The 14,862-nt window shown below is 38.7% G+C and overlaps 1 protein-coding gene across 3 annotated transcripts in view; it reads right to left on the reverse strand.

Annotated features, from left to right (window-relative positions):
- Positions 1-14,862, reverse strand: part of LOC137155080 (multidrug resistance-associated protein 1) — a 76,708-nt gene that overhangs the window by 18,053 nt on the left and 43,793 nt on the right. For 2 of the 3 annotated variants that reach the window (XM_067551053.1, XM_067551055.1), the window contains exons 12-19: positions 14,411-14,614; positions 11,493-11,639; positions 10,625-10,712; positions 8,890-8,959; positions 7,565-7,691; positions 6,254-6,430; positions 5,827-5,994; positions 4,840-5,017 (exon numbers count right to left, since the gene is read on the reverse strand). In XM_067551053.1, coding sequence (XP_067407154.1) covers positions 4,840-5,017; positions 5,827-5,994; positions 6,254-6,430; positions 7,565-7,691; positions 8,890-8,959; positions 10,625-10,712; positions 11,493-11,639; positions 14,411-14,614 — 1,159 coding nt within the window. The remainder of the gene's footprint in view (positions 1-4,839; positions 5,018-5,826; positions 5,995-6,253; positions 6,431-7,564; positions 7,692-8,889; positions 8,960-10,624; positions 10,713-11,492; positions 11,640-14,410; positions 14,615-14,862) is intronic. The other variant, XM_067551054.1, reaches the window with a different exon arrangement.

The following is a 14,862-nucleotide window of genomic DNA, read 5'->3' on the forward strand; positions in this document are numbered from 1 at the left end:
AACCCCAGTCAAATATTTGCCCACCAAAAGCACCCAAAGGAGAGAACACAGTTAAGCAATCAATACAGTATATGGTAATTACTTCCAATATGTTTTAACAACCATATTTTTAGCACTAGCTTGAATCTTCATCTTACTGAGCAAATGCTAACAATAAAACACACTTTTCCTACCCAATGCATATTAATTTTAATACAGTAATTTGAAATAGAGTTATGAGATGTGTTTCACACTAAAGCACATATCAGCTTCATAGCACAGTACAAACTGTGGCTAATCTTGAGGATAAGATGCTCTAAGCTTTTTCTACTCTTCAAAAATTCATGCCTTGACTATTTATTAAGGCAGCAAAATGTTATTTTCATTTTAGAGCAAACCTGAAACACACACAAAAGCTTATTCTGGATTTTTTGGGCAGAGGTAGAAGATATGTTCAGAATAACTTGAAGAATGCTGGCTTTCCTTCAGCACCCTAAAACAACATGCACTACATAGCAGGCAACAACAAACTTTCCAACAGAATTAAATGAGTGCTATTGAGGCCAAGTAACTAGAAAGGCCTTTCTATAAACCTAACATTAATCAAAAAACAAGTGTTAAGTTCCCCCTTAATGCACCTATATAAATCCATTATATTAAGAGGAAGTATTGCATTAGGCAAGATCACCCAAAATGCTTAGAAAACTGAATCAACATTTGAAGCTTTCATAGCCTGTGAAACAGTAAAGATAAAACAGGAAGAATTAAATTCAAAGCTTTCTCCAGGAAGTTTAATGAAATTCTAAAAACAGTCTCTCTAGTGTAGCTATTGGACCCTGACACGTTTCTATTTCATCATCCACACAAATCAAATGACTTTTTTCCCTTCAAAAAGTACTCCTTTAGTCGGGGTAATGATGTTTCCATATATACAGGGCTGTTCAGTGTTTAACCCAGAAACAATTCTGCACACAAAGGTTTTTAAGGAGGCTGAATACAGCCAAAATAGTCAGTTTGTATCTATTAGAAAAACAAGCATTTAACAGGGAGACAATTATTTGTTTAGACCTAAAAATGTTAGTTTTGTTAAAAATTGGGAACAATAAATGTTTCCATTAAATATTTTTCTGAACAAAAAACAATCACAACAGTTTGTTTGACTTAAAAGACATTCTCTACTGCCTTTACAAGTTAAACACTGACGCACCATGCTAATGCAGGAAAGTCAAAGCAATACAGATCGGTGCTGTTTCATTGTCCAGGATGAGTGAAGTGCAGTGAAAAAAGCAGCACAAATAATGTAAATTTCAGATTTACTAAAACTATGAAATTTACAAATGAAGTTATTAAAAGTGGGCAAATATATTTAGGTTTTCAACCTCATAGTGTTTCTTGAGAACTTCCAGACGAAGAACTTCAAGCATTCAAAATTCCTTTCAACTGGAAACACTGAATTTAATGGCGTTCCTTATTCCATATTAAAAAGCCCACAGTTCCCAAACAGCTCTTCAAAATCAGATTTAATTTTGTAAGCGATAAATATTTCTGCACATGATAATACAGAACCAAATAGCAATATGCTATCTCCTTCCTGCTCTGAAGCAAGAAGTTAACCAACACTATTCTTCATGCAGCGTGAAGCTTCAGGTGACAATGACGCAGCCAAAAAAGTGAACAAAATGCAGCCATTTCTATGTCTATTGCATTAATTATCTAATACAAAGAGTACAAAATGATGTGGCAAAAAAGTAGTTACCTGTAGCCAGCATAGGAAGAATGGTCAATTCTAATGTATATTTTGAGTTTAAATGTATACATCGACTTTTCCAAAACCATGCAAATATTTTATATCACAGTCAACTATTTCCACTATCTACATGCAGAAAAGCACCTGAGCAAACCAACACAAACCTTCTTCTTCTTCTCCTGTCTTTGGATCTGTGTGTTCAGGATTGAGGGGGGGGAGGGGGGTGCGACAAACAAAAATTTGGAAACAAACAAAAATTGAACTCAAATGAAAAAGGCTATAGAGTCAGACAAACCTTCTTCACCTTCCTTTGCAGCTGTATGTTAATGGCAGAAAAGAGAAAGTTAAATAAATAGTGGGATTTTTTTAAATAGAATGATTACTTGCTATGAAACTTTACTAAGGCAGCTGTGTAACAATACTGATATGCACAATGTAAGTTAGAGGATGTTTGTTAGGTACAACTGTATTGGTCTTGATCTGAGCAACCTAGAGACAACTTAATGTTCAGCTGCAAGATTAACTACTTCTGAACTGTCTCTACTTTTGGCAAAACCCATCAGTACATTTGCCTCAGACAGTTCTAGCCTTCGCTCTCGCCAATCCTTTCTTTACCGCAATTCTCCTCCTCATCTTTAAGGCAGGACAAGCAGGCTGACCCTGCTTCCCATACACTATGTGTAACACACATCCTACTGCGGAAAGATTTGGGAAGTGTCAAGTACCTCATACACCAGACATCTCATCCCATGAAGTCTGAAAAAGTTTTCCTTTGGGAGAAAAGCAAATATCCAACCTTGCTAGAGAAAGAAAGAATGGCTTCGAAAGAGGAGCCAGACTATTACTTGACCCCAATAGGAGTCTCCTTAATTACCTTACTCTGAATTCTGAACCAACACAATAATGCCCAAGTTCAACATTTGGCGTGATGCCAACTGGCAAACTTTATGTTCTATTTAACACCAGGCGCCCAGACCCATTGTGAGGAGAGAAGCACCACAATCCTTTCACGTTCTGTGCAATAAGTCTAATGAGGACACCCACGTTAGGCATTCACTTGTTCATCTGTGTCACACAGTAATTAAGACATATTTAGTGCAGTGATGGCAAATAAGTGCAGCATACGATAAGCACTGGATTTCTTTCCAAAACAAGATGCCCAACACACCAAATGCAATGGGAAAAGACTTTCAAATAAAAGCAAGGGCATATTTGTCAAGCACAGTTAAATGTACAAAGCCTTCAAAAACAGCCACAACTGCCTAGGTGAGCTGACAAAGGCTAGAACTAGGCAACTTAAAGGAAGTAAATACCTGTTCAAATTGCAAAGTATTCTTGCAAAGTATTAAATTTTATCGAGACTACAAAAGAAATAGGTAGATTAACTCTTCTCTTTGAAGTTTGCTCATACATTGAAGTCTGCATCAGCTGTGCCAGCTATCCTTAAATAAGTACTTCTAGCTGATTCCAAAGCCAAAGTATTATTATTTCTTTAATTCTATGCAGTGAACAAGTTAATCATATTTCTTCTATTGTGAAGGCTTTTCTATGGCACTCGTCCCAGTGGTAGGTGAGAACCTCACAACCCTTATGCTGTCGCCACAACACTCCCGTGAAGAAAGAAAATATTTCCATTTTGCAGAATGGGAACTGAGATAGAGATTAAGTGATGTGCCCAAAATCATATAGAAAGCCTGTGACAGGGACAAGACACAGACCTTCAGAGTCTCAGCTCAGCGAGTTAGCCAGAGAACCATACCTCCCCACAACACCAGTGTCTAAAAAAGGTACAGTGGAGAAGATTCAACAAGTACATTCAGGAGACAAGCTCAGCTCTTCTGCAACACATTAACACACGCTCCCAACTAGGACCCACATTTCCGCTCAGATTCTTTGAGAAAGCAGAGCAGACTGTCATAGCATTCCATGACTTTGGAAGGACAGAGCCTAAACATGGCAACCGCGCTTCCTACATTACCAACCTTCTCACCTAACCTCACTCTCCCACCTCATTCCCTAGTCACTTTTTTGTCAGACTACCTCCACCTGTCATTCCCCTCTCATGCTCACCTCTCCCATTGCCAGAAAGGGGAAGGAAGCACTGCACTTCCCTCTCCTGGCCCGTGGTAGAGCCACTCTCTCTCGGCTGAGAAAACAGGCAAGCAATTCAGTACAGCTCTACTGCTCCTTGGACAGCTTCGTTTATATTCTGCAGTGCAACACGCCGCTATGTTCTACCTGTAATGTTCCGGCAGGATCGGGAATAGAGCATGCAGCACTCATGCAGCACTCCAAGTGATAGGTGTGAATTAGGCAAAAATCAGCAGGAGCAATTCATTTCCTGCAAAACTTGCCACTTGTGAGCATCAGCAGAGGGTGCATGCCAAAGAACAAGTCTTGTGTGCATCCAGAGGGAATATCCACAGTATAATAACCAACCAACCTAAAAACACTCCTTGTACTTGAACATTAATGCAGGGAAGAGAGCCAGAAAACAATTTTAGGAGGTCTTGTAAGAAATCAGACTGGGAGGCCCAGGTCCTCCTTTCAAGATGTGCAGACCAGGTGCAATACCAGAAAGTTACAAAGATTCCCTGCATTCTCTAAGTGCGAAAGCAGCTGTACTGTAACAGGAAGAGATGGGAAAAGAAACAGCTGCTCTTCCTGCTCTCAGATTAAGTAAGGTCCCATTTTTGTGAGGGTCTTATCAGTCCTGTGTATGAGTCTCACCAGTCTCACCCCGTGTATGGGAACTCAGAGATTCCAAGACATTTAGAGATGGACAATGCTTATAAACAGATCCCCAGTCTTAGAGTGACCTCAGAATTGTATCTGACAATCTAAAATGATTAATGATTAGAATAATCTCCTGTGGAAGCCCACAGTACAGCAGACTTCACTATTATGCTAAATATCAGGGAAAGCCTATGTTTACTTTTGCAGCATACTTGGTTTTCAATTCTACCAGTCATTCTTGGATACCTTAATTAAACAACGGTCCCTGCCTATGGGATCTGACAAAGACAGAAAGGCACTAAAGGAAGCATGCTACCACAAACCCACTAGCGAGCAGCACATCAGCTTAGTTCAGTGGAGTTTCTTTGTAAGCTTACCTCCATTCTCCCCTTCCTGGTCAGCATTAGCATATGTACGAAGAAACTCGGCAAAGGCCCCGTCTTGCTTTAGCAGCTCTTGGTAAGAGCCCATCTCAGATATTTTACCATCAGTCATCACTATAATTGTATCCATCAGAGACAGGTAACTGACCCCATGGGTTACCAAAACCCGAGTCTGGATGTTAAAAAAATAAATATATATATTTTGAGTATAAGTCTCTCTCTAAACAGTAACGAAGTGTTAATTTCTTGCAGTAAGTGTCTCAAATCAGATTTTAATGATGTGCATTATAAGTAACTAACACACACAACAGGTGTGTGGTCATTTTTGGAAAAAATTAGTTCTTTTTTAATTGTTCCTTTTCTCCAGCTGATCTATATCTTGGGCCTCTGGAGTCACTGAACTCTTTAATAATACTTTGCATTGATGCTGTTGCACCTTTCATCAGGGGGACTCAAAGTACTTTATACACAGTAAGCCCAAATTTTTAAAGCTATTGCTCTGCTCAGTATTGCAACATCTGGCTGACTTAAGGGCATGTGTCTCATTTTCAAAAGTGACTTAGGCACCGAAGTCTCACTGAAAGTCATTGGGACTTTAGCACATAAGCACCCAAGTCACTTTTGAAAATAAGGCTTAAGCATTGCAATGCTGAGCACAGTAGTGCTTAAATACCGTTAAATATCTGGGCCTAAGTCTTCACACCACTTCTGTAAGGTAGTTAAGTAGCTCCATTTCATACGTGGATGAAGTGGGATCCAGAAATGGTATGTGACTGTCACAAGATCACGTAGAAAGTCAGACACACAACTGGAAACAGAACTGAGGAATAAACCTTCATGAGAACCAGGAAGTAAAATGGATGAAGTTGTTTCAAAGGAGCTTGGAACCCTCTGAACCAAGCTTAAAATCACAGAAAGGATCATTCTGTGGGAAAGTCACCCCTCCCCTGCCCCCCCAAAACATTATTAAAAAATACCCACTTGTTTTTTCAGGATTCCTTTTGGTCCAATAACTTTGTCAAAAATATGCTTCCCAACATGAGCATCAACAGCAGATAAAGGGTCATCAAATAAATAGACATCGGTGTTACAGTAAACTGCCCGAGCAAGGCTGACCCTCTGCTTCTGTCCTCCAGAGAGATTCACACCCTGGAGAGGAAGAAGACAAAGTGACTATATAAATCTATTAATGGGGACAGGCTTTCTTCCCCAGAACGCCTAGCATTCAAAAAGGGCTAGTTTTGCTCAAACTTGGGGGAGAAAAAAATCTTCAGGTGGAGACCTAGTTTGGAAGATTTCCACTCAAAAAGTTTTGAAGTTCTGTACAATTCTAAAGAGGGCATTAGAATGGAAATTATTGCATGTCCTTAACTACAATGACTGCATCCACTCTGGTGTAGCTCAATACCTTTTCCCCTATTTCTGTTCTGTCTCCTGTAGGAAGAATCTCTATGTCAGGCAGAAGTGCACAAGCCTCAATCACACGTTTATACCGGCTCTCTTTCAACTCCCTTCCAAAGATAATATTGTCCTTCAGAGTTGCATTCTGTATCCAGGCTTGTTGAGGAACATAGGCAACTGAGCCCTGTAAGAAACAAAAAATCAGCTATTCAGCATTTCAACCCTATTTAAATAAAATCTCACTGACATACTCAAAGCACTATGCAAACAATAATCCACACTCAACAACCTTGTAAGATATGTATGATGCCCAACATACAATTGGGGAAACAGCTATATGGTATGTTAACTTAATAGCTGGGAGCATGCTTCCCAGTGCAGATGTGCTAGCTCTCTTTGAGCTAGCATGCTAAAACAGCAGTGTGCTGCAGCAGCTCAGGTTAGCCATGCCCTCTCTTCCACAGCAGTCACGTTACACGTATGTTTTGGGGGAATGGGCTTCAAATGAAACATGCTTCACCCAACATCCACCTTGCTGAATTCTCCATGCAAACACATGCTCTCTAGAACTAGTGAATGCTAAAAAGACACTCAGGCTAATATCTCTTGACTAAGAATGCTTCAGAAATGCATGTGTCACTGCTGAATGATTTATACAAAGATTGAAGTATTTCTCCTTCCCCGTCACAAACAACAGGGTATAAGGAAAAAAGAAAGCGTGTGTGTGTGTGTGTGTGTGTGTGTGTGTGTGTGTGTGTGTGTGTGTGTGTGTGTGTGTGTGTGTGTGTGTGTGTGTGTGTGTGTGTGTGTGTGTGTTAGTTCTAAGGATGACTAAATTAGTAAGACCACCGCATAGGCACAAAGGAAGTGAAAGTCAACTTATTTAGCAGGGAAGTGATTTTTTAAAAATAATTTAAGAACAATATTGCATTTTTCAACTGAAATCTGTATTAAGAACAAATTTACAGCTGTAAAAAAGGTCTTTAAGAGATTCAACCCTGCCCTCTCCCTTTCAATTTAGAGCTGAAAGAGCTTCCGAATAATTTCTCTAGGTCCTGCACAGAAACCTCCCGCAAAAACAGGAACAAGGATTTATATTCCGGATATTTCTAAGATAAAAACAAATTTTAAAATACCAGGCACACGTTCAGGCCTCTCTGTACCTCACAAAGCAACAAAATACAGCGCAAGCACAAGTCCACCCCTCCTCTAATAAAAAAATCCTGTGAATTTGAGGGGCTTCCCTCCCATGCTCTGAAAGTGTTATAATCACTCCAGAAGTGCACAGAAACAGAACTGTTATCCAGACATTTCATACCTTCACAGCCACATATCCTTCCTTTTTGTCCATCTCTCCTAGAAGTGCAGACAACAATGAAGACTTTCCACAGCCAACCTGTCCAACAATGGCAACCAGGGAGCCTTCAGGAACGGTGAAATTAATGCTTAAATAAATCACACACAGTTCAGCTTGGCTTGATACATAAATCTTACATAAGTAATGGCAAGCATTTTACTGTAGCATCAAATACAGAGAAAGACCAGATACGATCAGAACACCCACCCACCTAGCTGCTGACATCAGCAATATAGTTCATTGGCTCTTTAAGAACAATAGCCTGAAAACTCAAGTTTATATATGCAGAACGTGCCCAACTCTGCTTATACATAAACAATCACAGTCTCAGTATGCAATCAATCCTCCAAAAAGCAGCTGACAAGATCATCCTTCTTGATTTGATACTCTCACCTTTTCTTGAAACTATGCACCAGCTTTATCTCATATTGTCTATAGAGACTACAAATATGCATGGTGTTTTATGAACACCAGACAACATCTGTGTCCCAGAAAACTTAAAATAAAATACAAGGGAGGGGAGAGAAAGGAAGGGTTCCAGCAGCAAAATCATGCAGGTGCTTTGGTTAGCAAAGCATGTATCTAGAGGATTTTATAAGGTTTCTCTCCTACCCATCTCCAGTACTGGAACAGGGAGGGCTATTGATAAGATGTTTAAGGGTGAGACTTGGAGGATAGGGTGAAAGCATGGCAGGGCATAGGCAGGGAAGGAGGATATAGCTGTAAGGATCCCCACAGAAGAAGCCATAAAACAAGAATGGGGCTAGTTAGTTGTGTAGCTCACAGCTTCTAACTACATGCTATTCTCATCACCTTAAACGGCTTGAGAACTCTGCTCCCATTTCCATCTTTTCTTATTCTCTTCCTAAACCCCAGCCCACTATATATGCTCTACACCAGATTCTCTACTGGCTATTTCTTTTGACTCCTTATCCCATTAATAACTTTGTCTTCTTTTGAACCAACCTGTATGCTTGAAACAGGCTCCTAATTAGAGTATGCAAAGCTCCCTTTCCATTCAACACTCTCTCTCTCCCCACTCCCCCCAAATAAAACCCATACACCTTATAAAGTGTCAAACATCCTAACTATAAAATGCAGTGAAACGTGTTTGTATTGCTGTTTCTTTAATGTTGCAAACTCTCTGCAGCACAGACTTACCATTTTAGCATAACTTATTTATTGTGCCATGACATGCACACTTCAGGCTCTTCAGAAACAATTAATAAAGTGATAAAGATTTAGTACAATTATAGGCCAGAACTAATTAGGATACCAATTCTTACTCGTTCAGTGAAGGAGGATCATTTCTTGACCAACTAAATGTTGCATTCTTCACAGTAATGCTTCCTTCAGCTAGCAAATAAAGAAAGAAAAATTGTGTTTAGAAGAAGACCAATAAGGAAACAGATGTACACTGCACTGTGTCTTGGGAAATAAATCCAGGAACAGACAGAGGGCAAGGGTTCAATGCTACTTTAGTAACAGAACTCCAGCAAATCTCTTCTCACGCTCATGCTCCATTTCGACTGATTCTACAAACAGGGCTGGGATTCTCAAGTTACAATAATTTGTTGGCCATAAAGTACAGGTATGGCAAGAAAAGCAAGTATATCAAAATACTATCTTGATACGTAACTGAAAGGACTTTAGCTCCCTATATGTACTCAATCTGCTTCCTTAACCAACAAATTGTATTTTATTATTTACTCCTTTTAGTACTGTAAAAACAACAATCAATCAGGTTGAGGAAGCTGGATTCTATTCTGACTTGTGATTCAAAGGAAGCACTAATTAAGGCTGAGTTAACAAAAACTGACATTAGAAAAAGCATCCTTAACTTGTAAAAGGAGCAATTTTGATCTATAAGTCAATGAGAGACACTGTTCCTACAATGCCACATTGCACATTCACTTTTCAGACTTTAGAGGGACACACTTTCATATCCACCAATCCCAGTGAAGCAGAAAAAGGCAATACATGTATTTAGTTAAGATAAACATTAAAATAAAATAAAAATATTGACAAGTTATTGTGCACAAGATTATCTAGTAAATTTTTCATGTGGGATTTTAGTCAAATATATTAATCATTATCAGTTGAAAAGAGGAAGGAGGAGGAAAAATAAGGGCCATAGCGAGAAACTCTGCTTGTAGGAAAACCAAGTGAATCTAGTAATGGAAAACCCATTTAAAATATTCTTTTTCTCATGCATTCATTACCTTTATCAAAAAGGAGGGATGGGGAATCATTTATCAGTGTTTAAACCAGCTATAAGAGCAGTGCATTTTGCAACATGGGGCAAAATTAAGATTCTACAAAACACTACAGTTCCATGACAAATCCCCAGAGACATTATAGATTTATATTGTAGTAGCACCTAAAGCCACTACCAGGTAGGGCCTTGCTGTGTTAGACACTGTACAAACATAAATAATGACAGTCCCTGCGTAGAATGGGAGAGAGGAGGAATCTAGTAATATTTATCGTATTTAAGCAGGGTTGGAGGACTGTGCAATTCCATAAACCAAGAGAGAGATTTCTCAGTTGTGCTGGGGAGATACTGACTCTTTCTGGTCCTCAGGAGTGGTGTTTAGATGTTCAACAAAAGTGTCTATGGGTTTTCTGTATGGGAGTGCTTAAGTCATCTTCTGACCTACACTGCTATATGAAAATTTAGAGTTTTCTGCAAAGTATTCATTTAAAGCTGGTTAATTTAATAAGCTATTTTACAATAACCCTCCTTGTTTCTTACTGACATGAGTATTTTATACTATGGACAAGAGGGAAGAAAAATAACTAGTAGTAATTGCACAAAAATTTAATTGAAAAACCCACAGATTTCTCTTGCCAGATACATAATTCCCATAAATTGCAAAAATTCATTAGAGAAGTCCACAAAGACACTTTAGAAGCCACACAAAATATGCTCTATTGTGCTCTAATACTCGTGGTTTGTATCACTGGATATTAACACAACAAACTAGAACCAAATAAAAATTATACAAAATAAGCACTTACCATCTTTGATGGAACCTCTGATTATGCTATCTGGCTCTAACTCTTCATGTGAAAGAAATAACCTGAGACGCTTTAAGGAAACACTTGCCTAGATATGGAACAATTGAAAAAACTATTTAATACACTACTTATAAAAAATTCTATTTCTTTTTGCTTTTTTAACTACATGTTAATTCCAGTATATTCTTCCCACAACAGCCACAAGACAGGTCACTTCACCCACCTCCTCAAAAGGGAAAAAGCAGACATGCATTTATTTGTATTGCAGTAACACCCAGAGGGCACAATTAGGATTGGGGTCTGATCATGTTAGGTGCTGTACGAAGGGCATATCTACACTCCAGAAGTTATACCAACAGGCTTATGTCAGCAGAGCTATACCAGCATAGCCTCCAGTCTAGATGCAGCCTACATCAACAGAAGGAGTTTTTCTGTCGGCATAGTAACACCACCTCTCTGAACAATCAGAGTTCTGTGGCACCTTAAAGACTAACAAATTTATTTGGGCATAAGCTTTCGTGGGCAGAAACCCACTTCGTCAGATGCACCTTGAACAACGTTGACTACCTGGATGGAAGCACTTCCATCAACACAGCTATGCCTATACCAGGGATTATGCTGGCATAGCTCCCCTGACCAACATAGCTATGCTAATGTAACTTTCAAGTGTAGATCAAGCCAAACACAGGAAAATAAGTGCCCCAAAAATCTTACTTTCTAAGGTGGCTGCATTTCAATGGTGGGTAGAGAAGAGACACTTCTATATGCACAGAGGACTATAATGCTTTAAAGCATTCACAGACTTCAAAAAAGGCACTATATATAGAAATAATCACTGAGTTATTTATCACTAATATTAAAATCTTACTTGTACTATGCTGCTGATGACCATAGGAAGAATATTCAGCGGGAACCTGAGGATATTGAATAATGCTAAGGAAACAAAAGCTTTCTGAGCATCCAAGACATTGTTCTTATCTACCAGTACATACACAGCAAACGTGGATAAAGCAACCTAAAAACAGAGAGGCAATAATCAAGGTCTGTACTCTTTTCCACCTACATTTTAAACTCAAAGACAATGTATTTGCTAACAACTAGAACAAAGTTTACGCACTGAAAGCCTATTAAACAAAAAGTAATATTCTTAAGAACAATCAAATAATCAGAAGAAGTCTTTGTAAAACAAATACTGGCTCTTGAATAACAAAGCAGTCAAGACCTACTGACTCCTCTTGTAAAAAAAAACTTTAAGTGTCTCACAGAGACAGAACAAAGACGAGACAGGACAAAGCAGAAAAGGAAAGTATGCTGATTAACTCAGGTGTACCAGGCTACGTGTTTATTTTTTTGCTTTCTCTGCCTTCTAATCACCTATTTTCCCATTTTCTCTCTGCTACTGACAATCACTGCACTGTACCACACTTCTGAACAGCTATGAACATGGGCACCCAGCTAATGTAACTAACAAGACTTAGATCTTGCTCACACTACAGACTACCAACAATCCTGGTTTTCACAAGCATAGCTTCCATAACTGGGGGAAGGGAGGGGTAGAAGAATCATTTAAGAATTGTGTTGTATTGTACTAGAAAATGAAACACTACAGTACCCCATGCAGTTCAGGAAAAGAATCCCTGTCCATACTTAACAGGGAAACTATGCTTGACTGTTTTATCAATAACCACATTTAAAACAGTGTGACTAAGGCCTTATGTACTGACAAAGAAAACAGTAAGATAAAGACTAGTACAAAGCCAGGCACGGCTGCTCCTAAAATTCCTCCCTTCAGCCTGCTCAGCCCACCTTTTAGATTCTCTTCAGCCTGACAGCCACTCCCATATGCCTTATGGCAAGGTGGTATAATAAATTATGTGACTCAGTATATCAGCAGAACCCAATAACTCTCTTCCAGCAAGTTCACCACCTCCTATTCAGGTGGGTTGTTAGAGGCAAGAAAATGTCAACAATATTACATTTAGTTAGAAAGACTAAGCCCTCTTAATTTACCTAACGCATAGATTGGTTCTCTTAATTCTGTATTATGTCTATAAAATTAGGTAAAGGTCTATTTAATTGCTATGAAGGCATGTATTGTTTTTCTTATGCCTGCTGACACAACTGTGCATGGTAAGGTAGCTTGTTTATATGTTCATTTATTCAAACTGATTACTACAGTAGGAAAAGCCCTCCTGTAGAGTGAACCAAAAACAAAAAAGAGTCTAAACAACTTTAAACTTCAAAGGCAGAATGTTTGCACATTCCTATGTTACTGGCAACTATACTAAAATACATTCTTATCAGCGCACACTGCCATAAAAAGGTACAATGCAGTGAACAGTTTCATGAAACAGACACTGAGCAATTTTATAAAGAGCTCTGACCAGACGAGCTATAAAACAGGACAAAACACGGGGGGAGTGCATGAGAAAGAAATGAACCAAGTAAAAACTTCTTTAAATTCTTTATGCTTACTATAGTTCTTCAAGTCATTATCCTGATTGATAAAAACCAGAGAAAGAGAAAGATATCAAATATTCCCTCCCTGAGAGTCCAATCTTGCTCCTGAAAAAGCTTAGTGACAACACTCCCTTTAACTTCTATGGGAGTAGACCCACTGACATTCATAACACATTGACGTTTAGGTAGTTGGGTACAGAAATTAATAGTCTTGGCTTCCCCAGAACTAAATTAAAAAAAGGAAAGTCCCCCTGCAAAGCTGTACTTAGGAACCTAGTAAATCAACTTTTACAAAAACCACCTCAGCCTTCTTTTAGAAAAGAATTCACTAAAGAATGCTGACATTTCCTATGCAGGATGCTACTTCTTCTGCCTTTCATCATACCTACAACATCATGTAAACATGAACAGCACTTGAAGGAAAGGAATCCATGAGTGGAAAGAACACAAACACCTTCGAATGGAACAGAACATATTTTACCTAATGTAGGCATGATTTGTTTGCTTTTGCCTGATGACAAGAGCAACTACCCTTTGTTCTATTAGGGCCACAGCAATTTTAATGCAATTTGTCCCCTCTCCTTTTCTGTGCAAGTTCAAACCAGTCACAGACAGCAAGACAATATTTAAATGTGAAAGAAAACGCTTTTATAGGTTAGAATTTAAAATGATCCCAGGCTTATGAATAGTTCTCTCCCTCCAAGTCAGCTTTACCAGGGTGGGTGGAAGAGAAGGGACATCCACACATATCTATGTAGGACTACTATGTGGTGCACTTGGAAATGCGCAATATTAATTTTGATCAAGGCTCCCGCCTGGGAATCTATGTAGCATGCAGTTCTTAGGGTGCTTTTCCAGAAAAATTACAAATATAAATGTAAAGGGAAGTCTTAAAGGAGGCAATACCCAGATATTCTATATATAATAACGACCTCCTTCAGGACCTTTTGTTCCAGTTTGCGACCAATTTTACTACTACTATTTACTCCTTTTAAGCAAATCCAACAGATTTGTAGTACCAGTGAATATGAAAGCCTAAGAAGCCTTAAAGAAATCAGTCACTACCTGCCAGGAAATGCTTAAGTTGGAGAAGAAAGTTAATATTAAAAAGAGACAGAAGTATAGAGACATACTTTTTCTAAATGTGCTGAAAAGTTGATTGCTGAACTGCATGTTGCTGTGAACAGAGTTCTGCTTACAGGACCGAGTTCTCCAAACAATACAAGACCAGCATAGTAACTAATAGAAAAGCAGGATTTCGCTCTCACTGTTCCTTTGGGTTTTTACCACCCCATAAAGCAGAGACTTCAAACCAGTTTTACTTACCAGAAAAGGAGCGCACACCCAAGTGAATGTAGACACTGCTGCAAGATAAGCAGACTTTTTAAGCACTTTTAACTCTTCCTGTCTGATCCCTAATACTTTCTCTTTGAAGGCTAATTCCCAAGCATAAAGTTTCAGCACTTTGATCCCATTGAGAATTTCATTCATCAGTTTAATTCTGTTGTCTTTGCTCTTCATATGGGCTACCTAAAAACCCATTACAAAGAAACAAGTCATCAGCATAGCACAATACTTGGCATATCTAAAAAGCTGTTTGAATAAGCTGATTTAGCCCATAGAAATTTCTTAACTAGGTATACTTCACCATCCCAAAATATACAATCATTACGGAAAAAGATCACTTACAAATGCAAGCAAACAATAAAATTGAAATCTTACCAAGAAACACAGAATCGCAGAATTAGTTAAACATTTAAACTAAATTAGGGGGTTTT

Source organism: Emydura macquarii, unplaced genomic scaffold (genome assembly GCF_026122565.2).
Source record: "Emydura macquarii macquarii isolate MOO-44397 ecotype Brisbane River unplaced genomic scaffold, CSIRO-AGI_Emac_v2 contig_1348, whole genome shotgun sequence".
Lineage (NCBI taxonomy): Eukaryota > Metazoa > Chordata > Testudines > Chelidae > Emydura > Emydura macquarii.